This window comes from Callospermophilus lateralis, chromosome 6 (genome assembly GCF_048772815.1).
Source record: "Callospermophilus lateralis isolate mCalLat2 chromosome 6, mCalLat2.hap1, whole genome shotgun sequence".
NCBI classification, from domain to species: domain Eukaryota; kingdom Metazoa; phylum Chordata; class Mammalia; order Rodentia; family Sciuridae; genus Callospermophilus; species Callospermophilus lateralis.
Window position 1 is genome coordinate 113267163 of NC_135310.1, and position 21853 is coordinate 113289015.

Sequence of the window (21853 nt, forward strand, 5' to 3'; positions counted from 1 at the left end):
AGCTGGGACTTGGGGTTGATGGGCCTGGGCTGTGGGAACTGGAGGCCACTAAGCTGCTGCCCTTCCTCCCCTCCCCTTCCTTTCCCTCCTCCCCAGTCCTGCCGGGGGCTCAGAGGTTTAAAAACAAGCCTCAGACTGCACCCACCCCAGCCTGCAGCTCCTGCATCCCAGCAGAGTGTGTCCGGGTCCCAGGGTTGCTCTGCTGCACTGGGGTGTGACTTGCAGGCCTCCTTCTGGAGCCTTGGCTTCCTCGTGTAACTCACTATTTTCTGATCTTTATTCATTACAAATAGGAGTTGGATCAACCAGTGCCAAGTGTTTCTACTTGGCAGAGTGATTCTTTTGCATGAAAGATACAGAAGCCCATCCACATCTTGTGTGACAGCCTCTACATGCTGTTGGAGATCAGTGACACTCAGCCACCGAGCTGGAGGTCGGACTACAACTGCCCTCTGGGTGGGGTCCTGGGGGCAGCCTTCTGGGGTGCTGGGGCTGCTGTCTGGCTCCACTAGGTGGTTGCATAGGTGTACACACCTGTTAAAAGGCTGCCAACACACTCCTCAAATCTGTGCGTTTTGCTGGGATCATGTGTACCTCAGCAAAACAGAAAAAGACCAAAAACAATGAATTAAAAATGTTGAAAGCATGTACCACTGACCTCATTTCTGCTTCCTGTACAAGAACCTTCCAAATCAAACAGTGCACACTTAACCCGGGGAAGTCAGGTTGCTGTTTTTCAATATTGGAAGTAGCCAGAGGGCCCCATGGCCACCCTTCATAACCTCTAGGGAGCCACTGGGCCAGATAACATAATAACTTGTATTATTCAGTGTCTCCAATGTGCTAGGCACTGTGCTAGGTAGCCTGCCTACTCAATATGCCTTTAGAATCCAGAGAGCTGAATATAGTTCTTCACGTTTTCTCAGGTCCACTGCTGCACGAGACCGTGGCTTTGGGCGAGGCCTTTCTGCCCCTGTCCAGTGAAGAGAGGTAGAGATCACGCTGCAACTGCCTGGGGCCCTCAGACAGCTGTGTGGCTACCCAGATAGATGGATGGGGTCCATTCCGAAAGGAATTTAAAAGGGGCAGAAAGCGGGGACTTGTGCACAGACATTCCCAGTGGGCCTAGGTAGAGTGACAGTGAACAGCAATGATACCCAAGACACGTTTCTCTGCCCACACTTTCGCCTTTGCAGAGGGTCCCACACCCAGGATCCCCATGCAGGGTACCACAGTCTTGTGAGAGAGGAGGACCCAGCTGTCAAGCCCTGTGGACCAATGGGGAGACGGAGGCCATGCCAGACATTGAGTTCACCCCAAGGCCTGCATGTGAACCCAAATGTTTTGATCCCAAGTCCTCTGCCCTTCCCATGGAATCTTATGGGCAGGACTGAGGGCCCCTGGGAGTCATAGGAGACCTCCCCACCCCAGCTCTGTTTGGACTAGGGCCAAGCCAATGCCCCCCAGACCCCATAGGGACCCATGTCTGCCTCTGGGACTTGGAATGGCCTTGCCTAAGGCATGGGGATTATGTAGACATTCTTATTCTGTTTCCTGCAGTTCGCCAGGCCTTCCTACCCCCGGCTCTGCCAGAGGGAGCTCAGAAAAAAAACAGAACCAACCTGAACCTGGAATCTTTCCCCCTCTTTCCTTCCCAAGGCTGAGAGGCTCCCAGGAGGTCATGGGGTCCTTTCCACTGGGGGACTATTCAGGAGGCCTCCCTTGGTGGTCAGTGAATTCCCCTGGAACTGACTGCAGCTCCTGCACAGTGGGAAATTTGGAACAGACTCAATGAGAAGGAAACTTCTTCCGACCACAAAGGCACAGAACCTAACAGGCATCCCCGCCGCTGGGATCCCACGCTTTGTTGTGTCAGACATGCTTTTCTGGGAATACAGGAAATTATCTCTACCCTTTGAGGAAGGGTAGTTTTTTCTCCTGTGGTTGAGGGTTCCAGATAGTTCCATCATCCTGGACACCCTCTGGCCCTGGGGCTAGATAGCCGAGATCAGCCACTGAAAACTTCTGGTGGCTGGGGACTTCTTCAAAGGGAATCCCTGAAACAATATGTGCAACCTTCAGCCCGAGCACAGGACGCAGGAGGGAAGCCAAACTCCTAGCTGCTCAGGGTTAGGGCGGGGAGCCAGACTGCAGGACCAGCTTCTCCACGCATCAGCTCCGGGGCCTGGAGCAACAGCCTCTTGCACTTGTGTTTCCTCATCTGTGAACCGGGGACAATAATGAAACTCATATTGCAAAGGAATGTCAACATTAAATATGGTGCTTCAATCAGAACCTGGCACATAATGAGAACTTCATTAGCATAAGTTGTTTGCAAAAAACGACACACGTGTTCACTTTTCCAAAAGATTAAAACACACACAAACACTCCTCCTAATTGCCTCATCCAAGGAAGTCAGAAATAATTTTGTATATTTTCTCCCAAGAGGTTCTTCTCATTTTTACAGTGATGAGCAGACTTTTTATAAAATTTTGCATGCTACTTTTTGTCACTTGAAATATCCCCATGGTGTTTATTTGTAAGCATAACAACCATCAGGAGGGACCCACTGTAACTTAATTTTACTACCTATTGCTGGACATGGGGATTTAAAATGTTTTTCTATATATAATGTGAAGTGCATCTGTATGCATAAAAGCCTTTTGTGCATTTAGGATCACTCTCTCAGGCTAGCAAATACATACAAATTGCCAGTGAGGTACATACTAGCCATCTGTTGGAGGTGCCTGGTACCAAAGGCATTGTAAAGTCGTGGACACATTTGTGTGTGGTAGAAAGTAATTTGCTTCACTCTTAAACCCTGTAAGGTCTGCCTTCACTCTTATGTGACTTTTAAAAATGAAACAAACTGCAACTGAGCTGCTGGCCAAAGATCACAAACAAGACACTACCACCTGCCACCAATTACAGAACATTCCGAGTCCCCCCACCCACCAAGCCCACCTGGTCCTCCCTCCCAGGCACTCCCCCAAGGCCAACTGAGGATCCTGACTTCTAACACAGTAGATGCATTTTGGCTGTTTTTGAACCTTACATGCACCGATCGTGCTGTGTGCATTTTTGTGTCTGGCTTCTGTTGCAACACAGTGTCTGTGAGAGCCTTCGGTGTTGGGTGTGACAACAGTGGTTCGCTCTCATTGCCGAGCAGCATTCTGCTGTGTCCCTGTGCCACTCTTCTTTATCCCTTTTTCTTTAATGACTCTTGGGGTGGATTCTAGTTTGGGCTCCCATCCACGGTGCTGCAGATGTCCTTTGGTGAACACATGGATGCTTTTCTGGCAGGCATATAAGTAAGAGTGGATTCTCTGGGTCACAGGGGCATATGGGCTTCAGCTTCCTGCTCCAATTTTTAAAGGATCACGTGGAAAACAGAAAAATCCCCCAGTAGTTCAGGCCCCACAAGCGATCAAGGGAACGTGACTCAGCTAAAAAGCAGTTTGAGAGGCACTGCATGAAGACTGTGTCCCTCTGAACCCTGAGGTTCACGTCTGGGGCTGCAGTGGAAACCCAGCTGGGCCCGGTGTCCTGGCCTTGCCGCTCCAGCTGGCATGGGGTTGCCAGCCCTGATCCCTGCCTTTGATGGCTACTCCAGTGCCCTCCCCCGGCTTCCCTGGCTGGCCTGAACAACCATTGCACTGCGCAGAGTAGGGCCAGGGCCTAGAGTGAGCTGGGGGTACCCCTTCTCTGAGATGTACCTTCAGACATGATTGGTAGCAGGTCGGACCCCGCGCAGACCCCCAGAAGCTGTTCCTGTCTCCTTTCCTACTTTATTACGACTCACCCAAGTCACGCACGCGCACATTGGAAGTTAAGAGCTTCCTACGTGGAAAGAGAAACTGTATAAACCTATTCCCATTTGCCACCCCTTTGGGTGGCCCTCCCCCAAGGCAAGCACTCTCAACAGTTCAGGGTGCTGGGGAGCCCAGAATAGGAACGAAAGGTTGGGGCCCCGAGCCAGGCTGCCTTGGCCACCTCTTCATTCTGCTGTCGGTCTGCTGGAGAACTTTGGGCAGGTCCCTTCACCTCTCGGTGCTTCAGTTTCTTCCCTGAAAAATGGAGACAGTGGTAGAAATGTCCTCATTGGGTTGTTGTGAGGAATAAATGAGTTGATGTTTGAAAAGCACAGGGGCAGCTCCAGCCTGTGGCAACCATTCAGTAAGCATGTTGCTCCCAGTAGGAAGAGCCTTCCAGTCTTTTCTACACATACACCCATTTTCTGCCTAACTGGGCTCAGGCTGTCCGTTTTATTCTGCAGTTCGGTTTTTTTTTTTTTTTTTCCATTCAGTGCTATAACTTTGCTCTCTTCTTCTGATGGCTGTGACATTCCTGTTTTGGGGTCTTCTTTCTCCTTGCCTTTCCTTCCTGGGGTCCAGTGATTTTTTCCCCCCATCTCCCCCACCCCTTTCCTGCCCACTTATCTTAGGACTAAGACTCTGGCCAGGTTGCTCATGCTGAGGTTTAAATGGCTGATGGGGAAGCCCCCACACAGGCTGGATGAAACCAGCTCTGGCACCCCCACCCCAGAAAACCAGAACCCTGCCCCCTCCAAGAATGCCTGAGGGCCTGCAGGCCAGTTCCCCACCCCATGCCTCCTTGAATCCTCACAGCAGCCCCTTGAGGCAGGTGCTACCGTTGGCTTCATGCATAGAGATGAGGACGGTAAGGCCCAGAGAGGTTCAGCCATTTTCCAGTGTCACCCGGTCAGTGCAGGCCGCCGGCCGTGGGACACTTGTGGCTAAGCTGGAACTCAGAACTGGGCTGAGGCAGAGTTGCTGAGAGGTCCTGGGCGAGCAGCAGTGGGAAGCAACTGGTGGGTCTTAAGGGTGCCCGTGAGGGTGGCCACACCACGGGGCGGGGCAGGAATTCTCTGGGGTGACAAACCTCTCCCCTCAGGAGGAAGTGCCACCTGGGGTGGGGGCTGATCTGGGTGTGGTAGATCCACCAGGCCCTGGTGTCCTGAATAGGTGCAAGTGGACCCTCGCCAGGCCTGGAGGTCCCGCTGGAGGGAGGAGCTCAGGAGCGCAGTGACTTTCCCTGTCCCTCCTCTAGCTCTTTCTGGCTCTGCTGGGTGCTGGGGAAGGCGGTGAATGGCCCCCAAGCTTGGAGAGTGAGCAAACAGGCGGGGGTGGAGGGATTAGCATGCCCGGGGTATCCCCTGGACCACCCATCTGCAAGTTCCCTGCCTGCATCCCGTACCCTCCCGGCCAGACCACACCCACAGCGACCCAAGCTGGGAACCAGGAGAGGGAAGAAGCTGGAACTCTGCTCCCCGGGGCGTGACAGCATTGTCCAAGAGACAGGTGGAGCAGGGGAAAGCTTGGTCCAGGGCTGCTCATAACCTCTGGCATGAGGACTGCTCACTCTTCTTCCTTCTCTCACATCCTTCCCCAGGAGGGTCACACAGATCCCTGGCAGGTGGGGGAGGAAAGGGGTCAGGGATTCATGTGTCCATTTTACAGACGGGGAACTGAGGTCAAGCCAGGGAGAGACTGAGCAGGGCCCAGCAGAGTTCTCACTGCAAGTCCGCTCCAGCTGGGCAGGGCCAGGCACCCTGCCCTTTGTCAGGGAAACAAGGATCTCGTTCTCCCCCAGCACCCCCAGAGCTGGCTGGCACGGCCAGGCCCGGTGCCTCCACCCCCAGGGCCAACTGAAGTCAGATTGTACTGGGGAGGGGCAGCCAGGGGCGCGTGGGTGTGCGGGGTGCAGCTGCAGGGAGCCCGCTGGGCTGGGGTCAGAGCCTGAAGGTCTGTAGGGCTAGTGTGCATAGTGGGCAGTGGGGGTGCGAGGACAGGGACACCCCCCTGTAGGAGCACAGGGAAGGGGGGCGAGCCCTGGTGGAGGCTGCAGCTGCATGGCTGCCTCAGGATGGGGAGGGGTAAGGGGGCTCTGCTCCCTCCTCTGGGAGGACCCCTGGGCTGAGGCAGCCCTTTCACAGATTAATGGCCTAAGGGGAAGAGAAGGAAGGAGGGTGAGAGGCTGGACACTGCGTTCTCAGACCTCGAGGGTGAATAGTGCTTCCCACTGGGTAGGGAAGCTGACCGTGGTGGTGGAAGGAGCTCTGGATGGCGGTCAGGTGGCTTGGGCTCCATGCCTGACCCTGGTCAACCAGCTGTGTAACTAGGGACAAGCTCCCTCCCCACCCTATAGGGAGACCCTCCCTCCCCAGCATGGACCCATAGCCAAAGTGCCTGGGACTATGTCCCAGCACTGCCCCGACAGCAAGACCAGTCCCTGGCTGTGCCTCTGTCTCTCCTTCTCTATCTCATAGGACCTTTGAGGAGCAAATGTTCAGAACCTGACCTGACCTATAATAAATGCTCATATGAACCCCAATTACTATCGTTTCCATGAGCCAGTGATTTTCGTTGGGTATTTGCTGATGCTGACTTGGTACCGTGTCTATGTTGCTGCTTTCCTTTGCCTCTCCCCAAGGTGGGGCTCATTCCTAGGAGCTTGGGACGCAGCTCTGGCCTTTGGTCTGCAGAGCCCAGCTCACCCTGCCAGTCTCCTGCTGATCTGTAGCTCACCCATTCAGCCTGCCAGGTGCCGTGCACTGACACATTATTTTTATTTAATACTCTCCCCAATCTTCCCAACTAGAAGCTGTTTACAAATGAGGAAACTGAGGCTCCAGCCCACATCTGCCCTATTTGAAAGCCCTTGCTCAATCTCAAGGTCATTCTGCCTCTGGCAAAATCCCCAGGATAAAGACCCTCCAGCCTCTCCTGGTACCCTCCTGGAGTCTGGGGTACCCTCAAGGGCCTTGCACCTCCCAGAGAGCCTCAGCCCATGGCAGCTGAGAGGCACTTTAGAAATCACTGGGTCCAGCTGGCATGGTGGTTCACACCTGTCATCCCAGGTACTCGGGAGGCTCAGGTAGGAGGATTCACAAGTTTCAGGCCAATGTGAGTGAGACCCTGTCTCGAAATAAAAAGGGCCGGGAATGCATCCCAGTAAAACACACACACACACACACACACACACACACACACACAAACAAACAAATTCATTTTTAAAAAATGAAAGAAATCACTGGGTCCACCTGGCATGGTGGTGCACACCTGTAATCTCAGCGGCTTGGGAGGCTGAGGCAGGAGGATCTTGAGTTCAAAGCCAGTCTCAGCAACTTGGTGAAATCTGGCTCTAGATAAAATACAAAAAAGCGTGTGGGGGCTGGGGTTGTGGCTCAGCAGTAGAGCGCTCACCTAGCACGTGAGGGGTGCTGGGTTCATTCCTCAGCACCACATCAAAATAAAATAAAGGTATTGTGTCCAACTACAACTAAAACAAAATATTAAAAAAAAAAAAAAAGCCTGGGATGTGGCTCAGTGGTTAAGCACCCCCTGAGTTCAATCCCTGTTTAAAAAAAGAAAAGAAAAGAAAAGGAGATCACTGTGTTCTACATCCAACATTTTCATTTTGTGCACAAGGAGCGGAGGGCTCAGTGAGAGGAAGGCACTCGCCTAGGGTCACCAGGTGAGCTAGGGACAGAGTGCGCCCAGCTGCAGGATTCATTCTGTCCCATCCTCCTGCCTTCCAGACTAGGCTTGGGGGCCTCAGTCACATCTGCCCCACAGTAGATCAGGGCTGATGTGCGTAAGGGCAGGGAAGCATTCTCCGGGACTTTCAGCACCTGGTGCCCTAAAGTGGCCCTTTCCTCAGGGGGTTTATATTCTCTGTGAGCTCAGGGACCACATTTGTGTCCCCAGTGCCTGGTTCAAATATCATACTCATTGACTTAGCCTCTGAGTCCCAGGCTCCAGGCTAGAGGCTGAAGGTACTGCAGTAAACAAAACAGACAAATGCCTGCCCTCAGGGCGGCTCACATTCCTAGTAAGTAAGGGACAGACAATGAATGAAATAAGTAAGCAAAAATGCATAGTATTTAAGATGGCGATAACTGATAGGGAGAAAAAATAAGAGGGAAGGGCCTTGGGGAGCATGGGGGTGGCTGGGGTAGGGAGTTTGCAGTTTTAATAGGATGGTCAGGGAACATCACTGTTAGGTGACGATTGAGCCTTGGAGGAGGTGAAGGAGTGAAGCATTATGGTATCTGTGGAAAGAGCATTTCAGGCAGAGGGGGCAGCAAGTGCAAAGGCCCTGAGGTGGGAACATGCCTGGGGTGTTTGAGGATTGCAGAAGCTGGAGGTGTGGCCAGAGCAGATGGAACAAGGCGGAGAACAGCGGGAGGTGACGTCCAAGGGGAATATGCAGGGGCAGCAGATCATAGATAGCCTTTCAGGCCAGGGTAAGGACTTTGCCTTTTACTCAGAACAAGGTAGGAGCCATGGAGATTGCGGAGCAGAGGACCAGAAAGGAACTGCCTTCGGTTTTAACCAGATCCGTGTAATTACTGAGTTGTGAGCAGAACGCGGTAGGGAAGGATGGAAAGAGGGAGTCAACATCAGGAAGCCACTCAGGGAAGGCGTGGCGCAGGCTGGCCCAAGGGAGAGTAGCAGAGGTGTTGACAGAGGAGGAAGTGACTGAGGCCAGATCTTACGGGATCAGGACACAGACCGGAGGAAGAGGAGTCAAGGTTGACTCCAAGTTGGGGGCCAATCAGCTGCAACAGATGAAGAAGAGAGCAACTTCAGTTCTAATCTAGCAACCGGGAAACTTGGCGTCATGTCTCAGCTCAGTGGCCAGCTTGCTCAGTGGCCTTGGACAAATTCCTTCCCCTCTCTGGACTCAGTTTCTCCTCCTGTACAATGGGAACAGTCTCACTTGCACTGGCACTGGCCCCTCCCTGAGCCCCAGGGCCATGAGGAAGACAAGTGCGTCATAGACCTGTCTCCCCTCATCTGCAGGGAGCCCGGGCCAGCAGCCACCATGGCATCGCGCATCGGGCTGCGCATGCAGCTCATGCGGGAGCAGGCGCAGCAGGAGGAGCAGCGGGAGCGCATGCAGCAGCAGGCCGTCATGCATTACATGCAGCAGCAGCAGCAGCAACAGCTGGGGGGGCCTCCCACTCCAGCCATCAACACCCCCGTCCACTTCCAGTCGCCGCCGCCTGTGCCCGGGGAGGTGCTAAAGGTAGGGCCTGCTCTGACCACGCTTACCCCCTGCCCCTGGTCCTGACCCCCATGGGAACTGGCACCTCTTCTTCTCCCAGGTGCAGTCCTACCTGGAGAATCCCACCTCCTACCACCTGCAGCAGTCCCAGCACCAGAAGGTGCGGGAGTACCTGTCAGAGACCTATGGGAACAAGTTCGCTGCCCACATCAGCCCCGCCCAGGGCTCCCCGAAGCCCCCACCAGCCGCCTCCCCCGGAGTACGGGCTGGACATGTGCTGTCCACCTCAGCCAGCAACAGTGCACCCAACAGCCCCATGGCTATGCTGCACATCAGCTCCAACCCTGAGAAGGAGGTGAGTGACAGCCGGCCAGTGGCCACTGTGCTGGTAGAGCTGGTGCTGCCGGAGGCTGTGCTCTGGGGAATCCTGGTCTAATGGCAGAGGCATGCTGTCTCCTCAGAGAGTCCCCATCTGAGGGAGACACAGCTCTGCTCTCGGGGCGCTCCAGTCTGAGGGCAAGCACCATCCTTACTGGTGAAAACTCAGCTATGGAAAAACATAAGACGCAGCCGGGAAAGCCCAGCACCCCTGCGAAGCCCTAGGTAGAGGTAGATCAAGAACCTCACGGGGCATGGTACCTGTAATCCCAGCAACTCGGGTCCCTGAGGCAGGGGGATTGCCAGTTCAAGGCCGATTTAGAGAGACCTTGACTCAAAATAAAAATAATGATATCTAGGGATATACTCAGTGGCACAGCTGGGTTTTTGGTACTGGGATTCCCAGTATCAAAAAAAAAAAAAAAAGAAAAGAAAAAACCCATCCCCTGGGTTGGCAGGGGGCTAGTAAAGAGTCCTTCCTGGCCTTGGGGTTGGTTGTGGGACCTAGACAGCTCATTCTTTCTCTGGGCCCGTTTCCTCCTCTTGTAGATGAGTGGATGAGGTGCCTCCAAGATCCTTCTTGGTCAGCACTGTCCCCTCTGCTCTTCTCCAGGTGGACCCTCTTCAGATTGACTTTTATTTTTTTTTCCAGTTTGATGACGTCATTGACAACATTATGCGTCTGGACAATGTGCTGGGCTACATCAATCCTGAAATGCAGATGCCCAACACGGTATTCCTGGGCTGGGTGGGTGGGTTGTATGAAGGGGGGGGGTGGCACACAGGACTCACGGAGACCCTGAGTCTGCAGAGGGCTTATCAAGGCAGAGCTGGCATCTGGGTAGAGATGGGGGGGGTCACTTCCTCAAATAATGTGACCAGGCCTAGGGGCAAGCAGAGTTATGAATCAAGAAAGATGTGCCTCAGCCTGGATGCATGATGGGGCTTCGGAGGGGAGCGAGGGGACTGGGCGGTTTCCGGAGGCTTCCTGGGGAGGAAGAAGGGGGGCAGAGAGGACCTTCTGGGCGGGCAGTGGTGTGCCCACAGGAAGGTAGGAGTTGATGAGCCCCTTTTGGAATCTGTGGCTCTACTCCTCTACCAAACCCAGGCCCCAGAGAGCAAAGGCCCATGTCCCTCACTCAGGCTGGCCTTGTCCCCACAACCAGAGAACCTATCCCTCTGACAGCATCTGGAAATGTGGCCATATTTTGGATGTCCCAGACAGGGCTGAGGAGACCGGTGGGAAGTAACTGGGCTTGGAATCCAGAGGCCTGGCTCTGCTATGATGTTAGGAAGCCCCTCAACCATCCTGAGCCCATTTTCTCCGCTGCAGAATGGGTGTGAGGCCATCCACCCACAGGACTGTGGGAAGATTACATGAGACAAAAAAAATCCAGGGCAGCTTCTGCCCAAGAGTGACAAGTGTTTAAGCTGAGTGGGTGGCACCGCGGGAGCCGATCCCCTTTGTTTGAGATCCCAATCCTTAACTGGGTGGCCCTGCACCTTGGGCCTGAACCTCTTATCGCCCAGAGTCCTCACCACAGAGGAAGAGTTCCTAATTCCTGCAGCGGGGAGTCAAGGAGTCAGTCCACAGTCCCTACTGCCCAGGTGACATTGCTGAGTGGCTTAGCAGGAGCTGGCCAGGACCAGTTGGGTCTAAACCTGCAGCCAGCAGTGGGGCTGAGGAGGGAGGAGGCTGAGGAGAGATGCAATCATCTGTTCCCTTCAGTAGGTCCTGCCTGCACGGCAGGGAGTCTGGGCCTGCGGTTTTGCTCTGTACTCCTATGGTGGGAGCCCTGTCAGACCCCTGCTTCAGCCTTCCCGGGGTGCCCATTCCAGAATCCAGGACCAGCTGCATGGCCTGCCCCTGCCCATCACACCTTGACCTTGAGCTCTTGGCAACTGCTATCCTCAGCTCTTTGGCTCATGCCACCCCTACCCGTGGCACCTTCCCTTCCTCACTTCTGTGCTCAGGACTCAGTTGAGCACCACACCCTCCAGGAAACCCTCCAAAAACTCCTGAATTCATGAGGCCCCTCCCTAGGGCTTCCATAGACCCCGCCTAATCCCATCACTGCTCAGCCACTCCAGGGCCCCTGCTCAGCTCTGACTCCAGACATCCAGCTTGAGCTGCTGGAGAAGGGGCCCAGGCGAATTCTGATGCCCCTGGTGGCCCTGAGAACAGCTGTGCCGGGGACTATGTGCCCTGAAGAGGACTCTCCACAGAGGGGGGGCCGCTCCCTGAGCCTCTCTCCTGCCCTCCCCCGACAGCTGCCCCTCTCCAGCAGCCACCTGAACGTGTACAGCAGCGACCCCCAGGTCACAGCCTCCCTGGTGGGTGTCACCAGCAGCTCCTGCCCTGCGGACCTGACCCAAAAGCGAGAGCTCACAGGTATTGCCGCCCTCCCTCCTCGAGCCCCGCCCCCTCTCCCTCCCTCCTGGCCCCCTCTCCCTCCCTCCTTTTCCCCTCCTTACCAGCAACACTCTCCTCCTCTGGCCTCCAGATGCTGAGAGCCGAGCCCTGGCCAAGGAGCGGCAGAAGAAAGACAATCACAACCTGAGTAAGTCCTGTCTGCCCTGTCCAGTGCTCTCACGAGGGCTGGCTGGAAAGCCGCCCCTGACCCACACGCTCTGGCCAGCCTCCCTAGCCCACTGTCCTGCTTTCAACCCGCCACTGTAGTGACTCCATGGTGGGTGTGGTCCTTACCACCTTCTTTCCAGTTCCTTTTTTAGGAGGCAGGGGGTGGGAGACCCCCCTGGAAAGGGTAGTCATGAAATCCCAGTTGATGGGATTGTGTTCTCTAGGTCTGGAGCCTGAGGCCACCAAGGGGGGGGTGGGGCGAGTTCACCCCCACGCAGCTTGCGGACCAAGGCTGGCTCTTCCTCATAGCGCCCCTTAATTGTGTCTGCTCTGTGCCCCGACCCCCTCTACCTGTAGAGGTGTTGGTCACCCCTTACTTCCTAGAAGGCTAAACCTAAGCCGCAGGTTGCTCCTGGGGCGCCCGCCCTGGTAGGTTCCCCATCCATCCTTCTAATGGCTTCCTCTGCAAATCTGCTCCTGTAGTTGAACGGAGACGGAGGTTCAACATTAATGACCGCATCAAGGAGCTGGGAATGCTGATCCCCAAGGCCAACGACCTGTGAGCAGATTTCTGGAGGGAGGGAGGGAGGGAGGGAGGGAGGGGTCTGGAGCTGAGTGGCAGCCTACCGGTGTCATCTGCCCCCATGCCCAGCAGGTTGCTAGGGGGCTGGTGAGGAGAGACTCCTTCCTAGGCGCCCCTGTCTAAGAAGGTTCCTCCCTCTCCCAAGTCAGGAAAGTTCAAGACAGACACTCCCCTGTTGGGAAGTGCGGCTGGGAAGGAGGGAGGCTTCCTGGAGGAGGTGTTGAGTTGCAGAAGTTTCTTGAGGGCATCTTACTCGGGGAAAGGAGAAAGGTGGTGGAGATTGGGAACAGTGAGGGCCAAGGGCAGGCTTGGAAGATCTGCTCCAGATTACTTGGTTCTGTGGGATTAACGAAGTGGGCTGGGGCAACAGAAGTCACCTGGGAGGGCCCTTCTGTGCAGCCTGAGACCAGCCTCCGCCACACATAGGAGTGGCCAGGTATGGCGTTGAAGGTCCAGATTGGGTCTGACAGGGTCTGAAACCAGCCCAGGGGCAAGCATGTGGCCGCTCCTCTGGACAAGCACTTTGACTCTGCTCAACCCCCGGCTGCAGGGACGTGCGCTGGAACAAGGGCACCATCCTCAAGGCCTCTGTCGACTACATCCGGAGGATGCAGAAGGACCTGCAGAAGTCCAGGGAACTGGAGAACCACTCTCGGCGCCTGGAGATGACCAATAAGCAGCTCTGGCTCCGCATCCAGGTCTGGCCCTGAAAGTGGACGTCTTGGGCAGCTCTGATCCCTGACCCTGGGCAAGGTTCACTCTCCTAAAAGTGGAGATGGAGGAATGATGTGCCTGAGGAGGGAAGCCCTTGGGAGTCAGGTTGTTCTGCTGCGTTAACAAACAGACCCCAGGATGGTGAAGCAGCTAATGCCAACCGCAGGCTCTGCTCTGTGAGACCCTCATTCTGGGGCTCAGGTTGGTGGTCAGGCGCACCTAGAGTGGGCTGTTAGAGCTGTGTGTCCTTCTTAAGGTGCCACATGTCCATTCTGCTCACATGTGCTTGGTAATTCAAGTACACTCCACACCTAACCTGAGGGGACAGAAAAGTGCCTGGAAGGCAGAGGGGTGGGTGGTAGCATTTGGTGGAAGTACTAGGAATCACCACAGGGGAACTAGGGAACACGGCTGGACAGAGAACCCAGCTGCTGGGACCCCGAGTTCCAGTCCTGTCCTGACTCTATTGAGGTTCTCTTGTCCCCTTTGGACCTGAGACTGGTCCTCTGTATGTACAAGGGATGATCTGGCAGCAGCTTCTATTTCTCACGGTGGGTAATACAATCTACGTTAAAATCCAGCACACACAGACATGCTCAGAGTGAAAAACGGACGTTTCATGAAAGAAAACTCATCCTTAATAGATGCCATGCATTCTGATAATTTCTATTCCGGTCTAGTTTAGACAAGTCTATTTCAATTTAAAAAATGGAAAGAGCGCTGGTCAAGACTCACCACAGTGGTTTCACAACCCACTAATGAGTTACGACTTGTAGTTTGAAAAAACACTGGTCTAGACTCTAGAACCACACTCTGCTTTCCTCCAGCTGAGACGTCCCGGGGTGGAGGTGCAGGGATGGGGGAGGTCTGGCAGTGGGTGCCATGGGTGTGCGCCCCAGCCTTCCGTCTGCTTCCCCACCCTGCAGGAGCTGGAGATGCAGGCCCGAGTCCACGGCCTCCCCACCACCTCTCCATCAGGCGTGAACATGGCTGAGCTGGCCCAGCAGGTGGTGAAGCAGGAGCTGCCCAGCGAGGAAGGCCCAGGAGAGGCTCTGATGCTGGGGGCAGAGGTCCCCGACCCCGAGGCGCTGCCAGCTCTGCCCCCCCAGGCCCCATTGCCCCCTCCTGCCCAGCCACCGTCCCCATTCCATCACCTGGACTTCAGCCACAGCCTGGGCTTTGGGGGTGGGAGTGACGAGGGCCCCGCAGGCTACTCCGACCCCCTGGGGCCAGAGCATGGCTCCCCATTCCCCAACCTGTCCAAGAAGGATTTGGACCTCATGCTCCTGGACGACTCCCTGCTACCGCTGGCCTCTGACCCCCTCTTCTCCACCATGTCCCCTGAGGCCTCCAAGGCCAGCAGCCGCCGGAGCAGCTTCAGCATGGAGGAGGGCGACGTGCTGTGACGTCGGCTGCCCCTGTGCCAGGGAACAGGGGCAGGCCTGGGGGCTGGGGGGTTCCTCCCTCCCACCCTTCAGGCTGCACTTGTGTGTGAAGTAGCCACCTGCCCTGCCTCACCCATCCCTGTTGGCCCGGTTTGGACTTAGTGCCAGCCTGTGGGGTCGGGAGAAGCTCCTGCCTGTCTCAGTGCCCCGGCCAGAGGCAGCCCTCTTGATGGGGCTGGAAGGGAATGGGCTCCGGGGGTGAGATCATGAAGGGGAACGGAGGGGACAGGGTGGACTAGAGGCAAGAAGAGCACCTGGCAGGGGAAGTCCTACCTTATGAGGCTGAGTGCCTGCCTCCAATGGAGGACACCCTGGAGCAGGGGTTCAGGAAACTCCTCTGTGGAAGGAACTGGCCAGGGTGCCCAGGCCTGCCTTTCTGGGACTTGAATGGCAACAAGCCCATCCCCCAGCCTGGTACTCTCCCCACAGGAGGGGCACCCACCCCCCCTTTGGTGCTAACAACTCCCCCCAGGGTGGTATGATGGTGGGGTGGCCAGAAGAGGGGGCTGGGTTCAGGGTGGAGCTCGGGGTCCCTGCTGGAAGAGCAGCTCCCCTCCGGACCTCCCACTGTGTGCCTTTAGTAAACACTGTGCTTTGTACCCGCTTGTCCCGTCTCTTTGGCACGGCCTCGGCTGACAACAGAGGGGGTCAGAAATGGGTACAGAGGGAAGGAAGCGGCCTGGATTCTCCCAGCGCTTCTGCCCTGCCCCAGGGGAACCTGGTGCTGATGGGGGCGCTGTGCCTTCTTAAGGCCACGAGGTGGCACTGTAGCCACACGGGTCTCACACCTCCAGCTGTGGCCTGAGATCCAGGAGCCACAATTGTGGCGACTGCCCGCCCCTGGCCTAGTGAGGCCCTCTCCAGCTTCTCCCCCTCCCTGGTGGCCAGAGACCCAGCTTGAGACCCCTAACAGGACACTCTGGAGACAAGGCTGGCCCCTCTTCTCTCTGATTAGTTTCTCTTGCAGGACAGGCTTCTAGAAACTGTAGGGCTGTGTCCTTCTATGGGTTTAGGGAAAGGGACCCTCGTGAGTTATTTTGAGAGGGGACAGGCACACAGCACACTGGGTGTGAGTCAAGTATACTATTCTGCTCCCACTCTGCCCTGGCACTTCCTGGAGACCAGGCTTCTGCAAATCCTCTCCTCTGTCTGGGCCCCAGCCCTCCCACCCTGCAGTGGTTCCCTAAGGCCTTGCTCGGAGATTCCAGGAGGTTGAAGAAATGGGCTGGGGACAGTGAGGGGTCCAAGGTATCTTGGGAGGAGAGAAAAGCTGGTCTTCTGGAGCTTCACCCAGCTCCTTCCCACCTTACACAGTCTCTGCAGGCAGAGGCCAAACCGGCCGAAGACACCTAATTAAAAAAAAAAAAAATTCCGCAATGAAAATGGCTAAGAGGGCAATTTCCTCTGTGTGGAATGGGAGATCAAATCAGTGCTGGAGCAATTAACATGCGAGGGAAAAGCGGGGAAAAGAGGCCAGGCGGCCTGGGCGCTAGGGTGGCTGAGCTGGCGGAGGTTGCAGGATTAATCTCAAGGTCAGATGGAGCTGTGGATGACCTTGCAGAATCTGTGCCAGCCTGGGCACTGGCACCTCCTTCCAGTTCCTGGTCCCACCCAGTGGCCTGAATCTAGCCTGTGCCCTGGGAACCCCACTCTGAACCCCCTGGGCGAGCCCTGGGTTCCAGCTGGGGTACACCTGAAGACACAGGCTTGGCTTCCTTGGCACTGGAGGGTGGAGATCTAGGAAGTCTCAGGGCTGGTCCTTCCGGTGATTAAGAAATGTCTCCCTGCCCTACGTGGTCTTCCCCTTCCTCCTAAGGATTCTTTCAGTGGAGTGGAAACCTATCCCCCTGCTTCTTCACAGAGCCCCTCAAAACCACCGTAACCCCCTTCCCCATCTACCTGCTGGCTTTCTGGTCCCTGGGCTCCTGCACCCTGGCCACCACCTGCATCCTGGATAGGTGGGTCTGGTGTTGGACAGGATCCAGGGTGTGGGTGGGGTTCTTTCCACAAGAGGGCGCTCTGAGCCAGGCCAGGCCTCTGCCTGCCAGGGACTGGTGGAGGTGGAGGAGTCTCATCTGAATTGAACATTCCAGGCTGTCTACTTGGGTGGCTTCCACTGTGCCCAGGGGTCCTGTCTGCCCACTAGCTTCCTTAAGAGTTGCCCAGGTCATCTCAACAAGCCACCAGAAGGTGTATCTGAGACCGGCCTGTGCAGCCTTCACCTGCCACTGGAATGGAGCCAGGCAGTCAGTTTTAGCTGGTGGTTATGAATGTCCCCGATTAAATAAGGGGGATGTACTCCCCATCCTTGCTCTTTGCAGCCGACTACACCTTTCCAGGTGTGGGGTCCACAGAGGGAACATTTATTTTAAAAAGGCAGACAGGGAAAATGGGCTGTGAAGGCCAGGTAGCCTGGTAGGCCCTTTTCCCTTCCTCTCATGGAGGAAGTGAACCCCCCCCCACACACACACACCTTGAGAACAAACTGAAGTGTGATGTGGGGTCTGGGGAGGGGGTCCAAGCTAGGTAGGAAAGGACAAGCAGCTGTAGCTCCCTTGGGTTCCCTGGGGTCCCAATGCTGGAGCTGGCACACTTCCCAAAGATGGGAAGAAGGATCCCCCTGTCCTCAGCTCCGGGTCCTGTGTCTGCCTGTCTGTCCACAGCCACTGCTCTCTTCCTCAGTATGTACCTCGTCTATGTTAGGCAGCTCTGGATTTCTGCCAGCTGGCGGGCAGCCTGGGAAAAAAGAGCAGACGCTCAGAATGTCCTGCTTGGAATTCTACACACACAGAGATTCTTTTAAATCAGAGATTGTTGCTTTATTATTTGGGGCCATTAACTTGGATGAGGCTGATACATGCTATGGATCTCCTCTCCACATATACACACGGCCTCCTAACAACTAGCCCCAAGTTCAACACCCCTTCTCCCTCCCCAACCGGTCTACCTGCCCCACCTCAAAGCCTATTCCCCTCCCCCCACCCCTCCAAGTCACCTGCCTGGTCAGCTAAGGCAGTGGAGAGAGCCCCTTTGATGCCCCTCCTGTCCCCACCACCCAGGCTGACCCTCAGCTCCCGGGGCCCAGCCCTCATCCCCCTCTCCGTCTCCTCCAGCCTCATCCTTTTTCTTTGCACTCCCTTTTCCAAGGGGGCAGTGGAATTTATACAATATTTAAGCAGCCAGAGCCGAGTCCGGGAAGATATTATTAATGTAAAAGGGACGGGCTGCAAATGCTTTTGGACCTGGTTACAATTAGAGGGTGATTTTTCTAAAGGTCAATGAATTCAGATAATATCCACAGGGGGGAGAGAAATTTAATACCTTTTTAGTGAATTAATTAATTATAATATTATATCGGCTTGGGGTTCTTTTCCAAAGTGATTAAGGGAGCGATCTGTCTTCTGCGAGACCGGGGAGCGGCGCTTGCTGCAGGTGGGGACCCCGTCTCAGGGCTCTGGGCTGGGGGCCCTGCCTTCTCTTTTCACCCTGGCGGTGGCCAGGTTGCTGCGGGTGCCAGGGGGGCAGGAGGCCCCGGCTGGGGTGACAGGCACTGTGATTTGTCAAGCCCTTTCTCTTCAGCCTGTGCACACCCCCAGTCCTAGCCCTTCTCCTGCTGCCAGGTCACCAAACCTCACACCACGGTGGCCTGAAGATCATAAGGGACATGACCTCCTTCTTTACACTTGGAGAATCTAAGGCCCATGGGCTTCAGGGTCTTTTTTGAGCTCCATTGTGAATTAGGACAAATGGCAGAGCTGACCTGAAATGCTGAGAAATTGAGGAGGAACCCCCATGTACCCCTCTCAAACTGGACTTTCCAAAAGACCAGCCAGAGGCCTACAGGGCTGCCTGTGAGGTTTCACTCACTCAGGAAGAGGTGACTTTAGGGTGCCCAGCCTCTGCTTTGTCCACCAATACTGATGTGTCAAGTCACTACAAGGCCCGGGGAGGAACTCTCCAAGATTTCTGTTGCTGCAGGGACCTGAACAAGGCCCAGGAGAGGTTTTTCCATCACTGATTCATTTGTTCATGTACTCAGTCAGTTATACATTCATTCAACAAACATTCATGCACACCTGCTCCTGTCATCAAGAGCCTGAAATAGTCCTTCCTGAGCTCTCAGGGAACTGCAGCTGCTCATCTAAGCAATGGAGGGGGAGATTGGAGTCTCCACTCCTTGAGGTTCCTCTGTGCCCCAGACAAGGGCACAGAGGAACCTGGGGGCAGAAACACTGGTGGGCTGGCATAGCACTCCCTTGTCAAATGCCAAGCACCCACTGGGAGCTGGCCCAGTGCTGGCTTCTGGAGAATTCTTGGATGGATAAGGGCCAGTCCAGGTGTCCAAGAGCTAGAGTGGGCATGGGGGACACAGGCATGTAAGCCTGTGGCAGTGAGTCAGCGTGGGTTTGGAGAAAGGGGCAGAGGTGATGGTAAGCTGAGTCCTGAGGCTGGGGAGGACAGGAGCATGGAGGGCCGGGGAGGGACATTCCAGGCCTGGGATACCGAATGTCCAAAGGCCTGATGAAGAGGGGACAGACCCGCTGCAGATGAGAGGCATTGGGACCAGTGTCAGGGGAGGCTGGGTGGCTGCCCCACCCACAGGCTCGGGCTGTTGACTGGGAGGCTATTCCACAGGCCAGGGGTGCTGAGTACCTGAAGGCAGGAGGCCTCAAAGCCCGGGAGTCCTGGATTTACAGGTGGGCCCCCCTTGGCTGGCTGTGTGGTGGGGGCCTCCCGCGTCCGTTGCCCATCTGTAATGGGGATTGCAATCCACACCGCCCAAGGTGGTTGTGGGAGTCACAGGAATGACCGAAGGGAAGAGCCAAGCCCTGCATTTCACTCCATGCGTGTGGCCGCAGACATCCACCTCCTATGGCCCTGGGGGGGGGGGGGGTCCGGCCCCCCTTGTGCCCTCCGGGGGTGCCTGTGGAGGATCTAGCCTGGGGTCCTTTCTTGGGGGGGAGAGGGACGTTTCCTCTCGCCTTGCTCCTCCCCCACCTTTCCCGCTCCGCCTCGGTCCCCTCAGCCTCTGTCCCCTCCGCCCCCGCCCCCGGTGGCGCCCCGCGCCCCTCCCCCACCCCTCCGTGTGCGGCGGCCCGGGGAGGGCCTTCCCATTGTACTATCTTTGGGCCCTAAATTAAAATTGATGACATCTTGAAATGAGCAGTGAGGGTAATTTTGCTTCTGAGCCGGGATGCTAATGAGGCCCCTTAATGGCGCAAACGCCGAGCTGATGGGTCGTGTGTCACGCGCAGCGGCGAGGGGGGTAATGGCCGCGGTAAGTGCCGGTAATTACACCCTGTCTCGCTGTATTTTGGCAGGCCTGGTGGGAGAGCAGGGGCTCAATCACCGCTGGTAGGGGCGCCCCCCACCCACCACGGGACTGACAGCCAGAGATACCCCCGGGCCAGCGGGGCTCAACTCCAGCACCACCTAGAGAGGGTTGAGGCCCAGCCCCCACCGCCCCACACACCGTGTGCAACACACAGAGTCACACAAGCCCCAGTGACACTACTATGCATCCCTCACCCCATATATAAGACACCTCCATGGCCTGGCACACCCCCTGCATGTGCACAGAGTGTGCATAACGCACATATACACCGCCTGCAGCCCACTCCTGTGCTCCCTTGAGCGCCCGGAGCTCCACGCCTGCCTGGCCCTGCAAGCGCATGAACATGTACATGCAAATACATTCTCACAGTGGACACATTCATCCAGGGCCCACCGAGTGTCACATCTACAGGCTCTAATCCTCCTGGCTCTCTTCCCAGACTGGTAACATTATTACTCTCATTTTATGATGCAGAAACCCAGAAACTTGTCCTAGATCACACAGTTGGGTAGTGACAGGGGCAGGACTGGAATTCAGATCTGTTTTACTTTGCAGATGCTCCCACCCCACCTTTCCTCTTCTGTTTGCCTGTATATATTCATGGCTCATTGTACCAACACGCACACACATGCGCACACACTTGCTACACGTCATATATATCCTCTGTGCACCCAAAGACACGTGTAAACGTACTGTGCAAATATTCATCTGCATAATGTTCATACGCATCTGCAACATGTGCATACATACACATGTGTAGGGCTTTGCTCAGGTAATATATATGTTCCCACTCCAAGCACACACAGCGTGGGGTTTTGTCGTGGAGAAAGATGCCTGGTGACACTGGTGTGGTCAGGTAGCCTCTTTAGGATTTTTTTTTTCTTGTTTCAGAGCTGGGATAGAAGCCAGCACTTCACCCATGGTAAACAAGTGCTCTACCCCTGAGCTATACCCATGCCTTCAACTCATTTTCATTCTTATTTATTATTATTATTATTTTGTGTGTTTGATATTGGGGGTCAAACCAAAGCATACGGAGTTCACTCTGCACCACTGAGCCACAGCCCCATCCCTCCCTTGCGAAGGCAGAATGACACAGCCACACATGAGCATGATGTGCCTCCTGCAAACCCCTGCACAATTACACACTGGCTGTACATGCGCACATCATACATCTGAGCACATATGCCCATGTGGTGTCCAGGCTCTCGGTACAATATGCAACATGGTCTTTTTTTTTTTTTCTTCCTTTCAGTATTGGGGGTTGAGCTAGGAGCGTTTTATCACTGAGCTGCACCCCAACCTCTTATTTATTTTCAATATTTATTTATTTATTTTTGAGACAGGGTCTGGCTAAGTTTCTGGGGCTGGTCTTGAAATTGCGATCCTCCTGCCTCAGTTTCCGGAGCTGTTGTGATGACAGGCGTGCACCACGCACCCAGCACTGCCTGTATCTCTACATATACACACTGACCACGTGCTATAAACACATACCATAGCGATAGTGTAGAGCCCAGGCCTGCCTGCCAGCGACACTGCGAGCCTCACAAAGCCATGGGTGTTGGTCACGTGTGTATCCCGCAAGCGTTGATCAATCCTACATCTGCAGAAGGGGTGCAAAGCCTGGACCCTGGAGTTAAACTCCCCAGCCTCTCAGTCTAGGCCCATCACTATTTGCTGTGCTATTAACCCCTCTGCCTCATTTTCCTTCTCTGAGATGTCAGGAGGGTTAAATGAGCTAACAGATGTGAAACATTTAGTGCCTAGCACATAAGAAGCCTAA

General features: G+C 55.3%; 1 protein-coding gene across 2 annotated transcripts in view; it reads left to right on the forward strand.

The window, feature by feature from the left end:
* The window catches only part of Tfeb (transcription factor EB), a 45250-nt gene extending 29916 nt beyond the window's left edge, over positions 1 to 15334 (forward strand). For both annotated transcript variants that reach the window (XM_077109658.1, XM_077109657.1), the window contains exons 2-9: positions 8830 to 9055; positions 9135 to 9389; positions 10065 to 10145; positions 11684 to 11804; positions 11917 to 11973; positions 12477 to 12552; positions 13127 to 13274; positions 14217 to 15334. In XM_077109658.1, the coding sequence (XP_076965773.1) occupies positions 8852 to 9055; positions 9135 to 9389; positions 10065 to 10145; positions 11684 to 11804; positions 11917 to 11973; positions 12477 to 12552; positions 13127 to 13274; positions 14217 to 14696 (1422 nt within the window). In that variant the 5' untranslated portion in view covers positions 8830 to 8851 and the 3' untranslated portion in view covers positions 14697 to 15334. The remainder of the gene's footprint in view (positions 1 to 8829; positions 9056 to 9134; positions 9390 to 10064; positions 10146 to 11683; positions 11805 to 11916; positions 11974 to 12476; positions 12553 to 13126; positions 13275 to 14216) is intronic.
* Positions 15335 to 21853: the final 6519 nt, after the last annotated feature.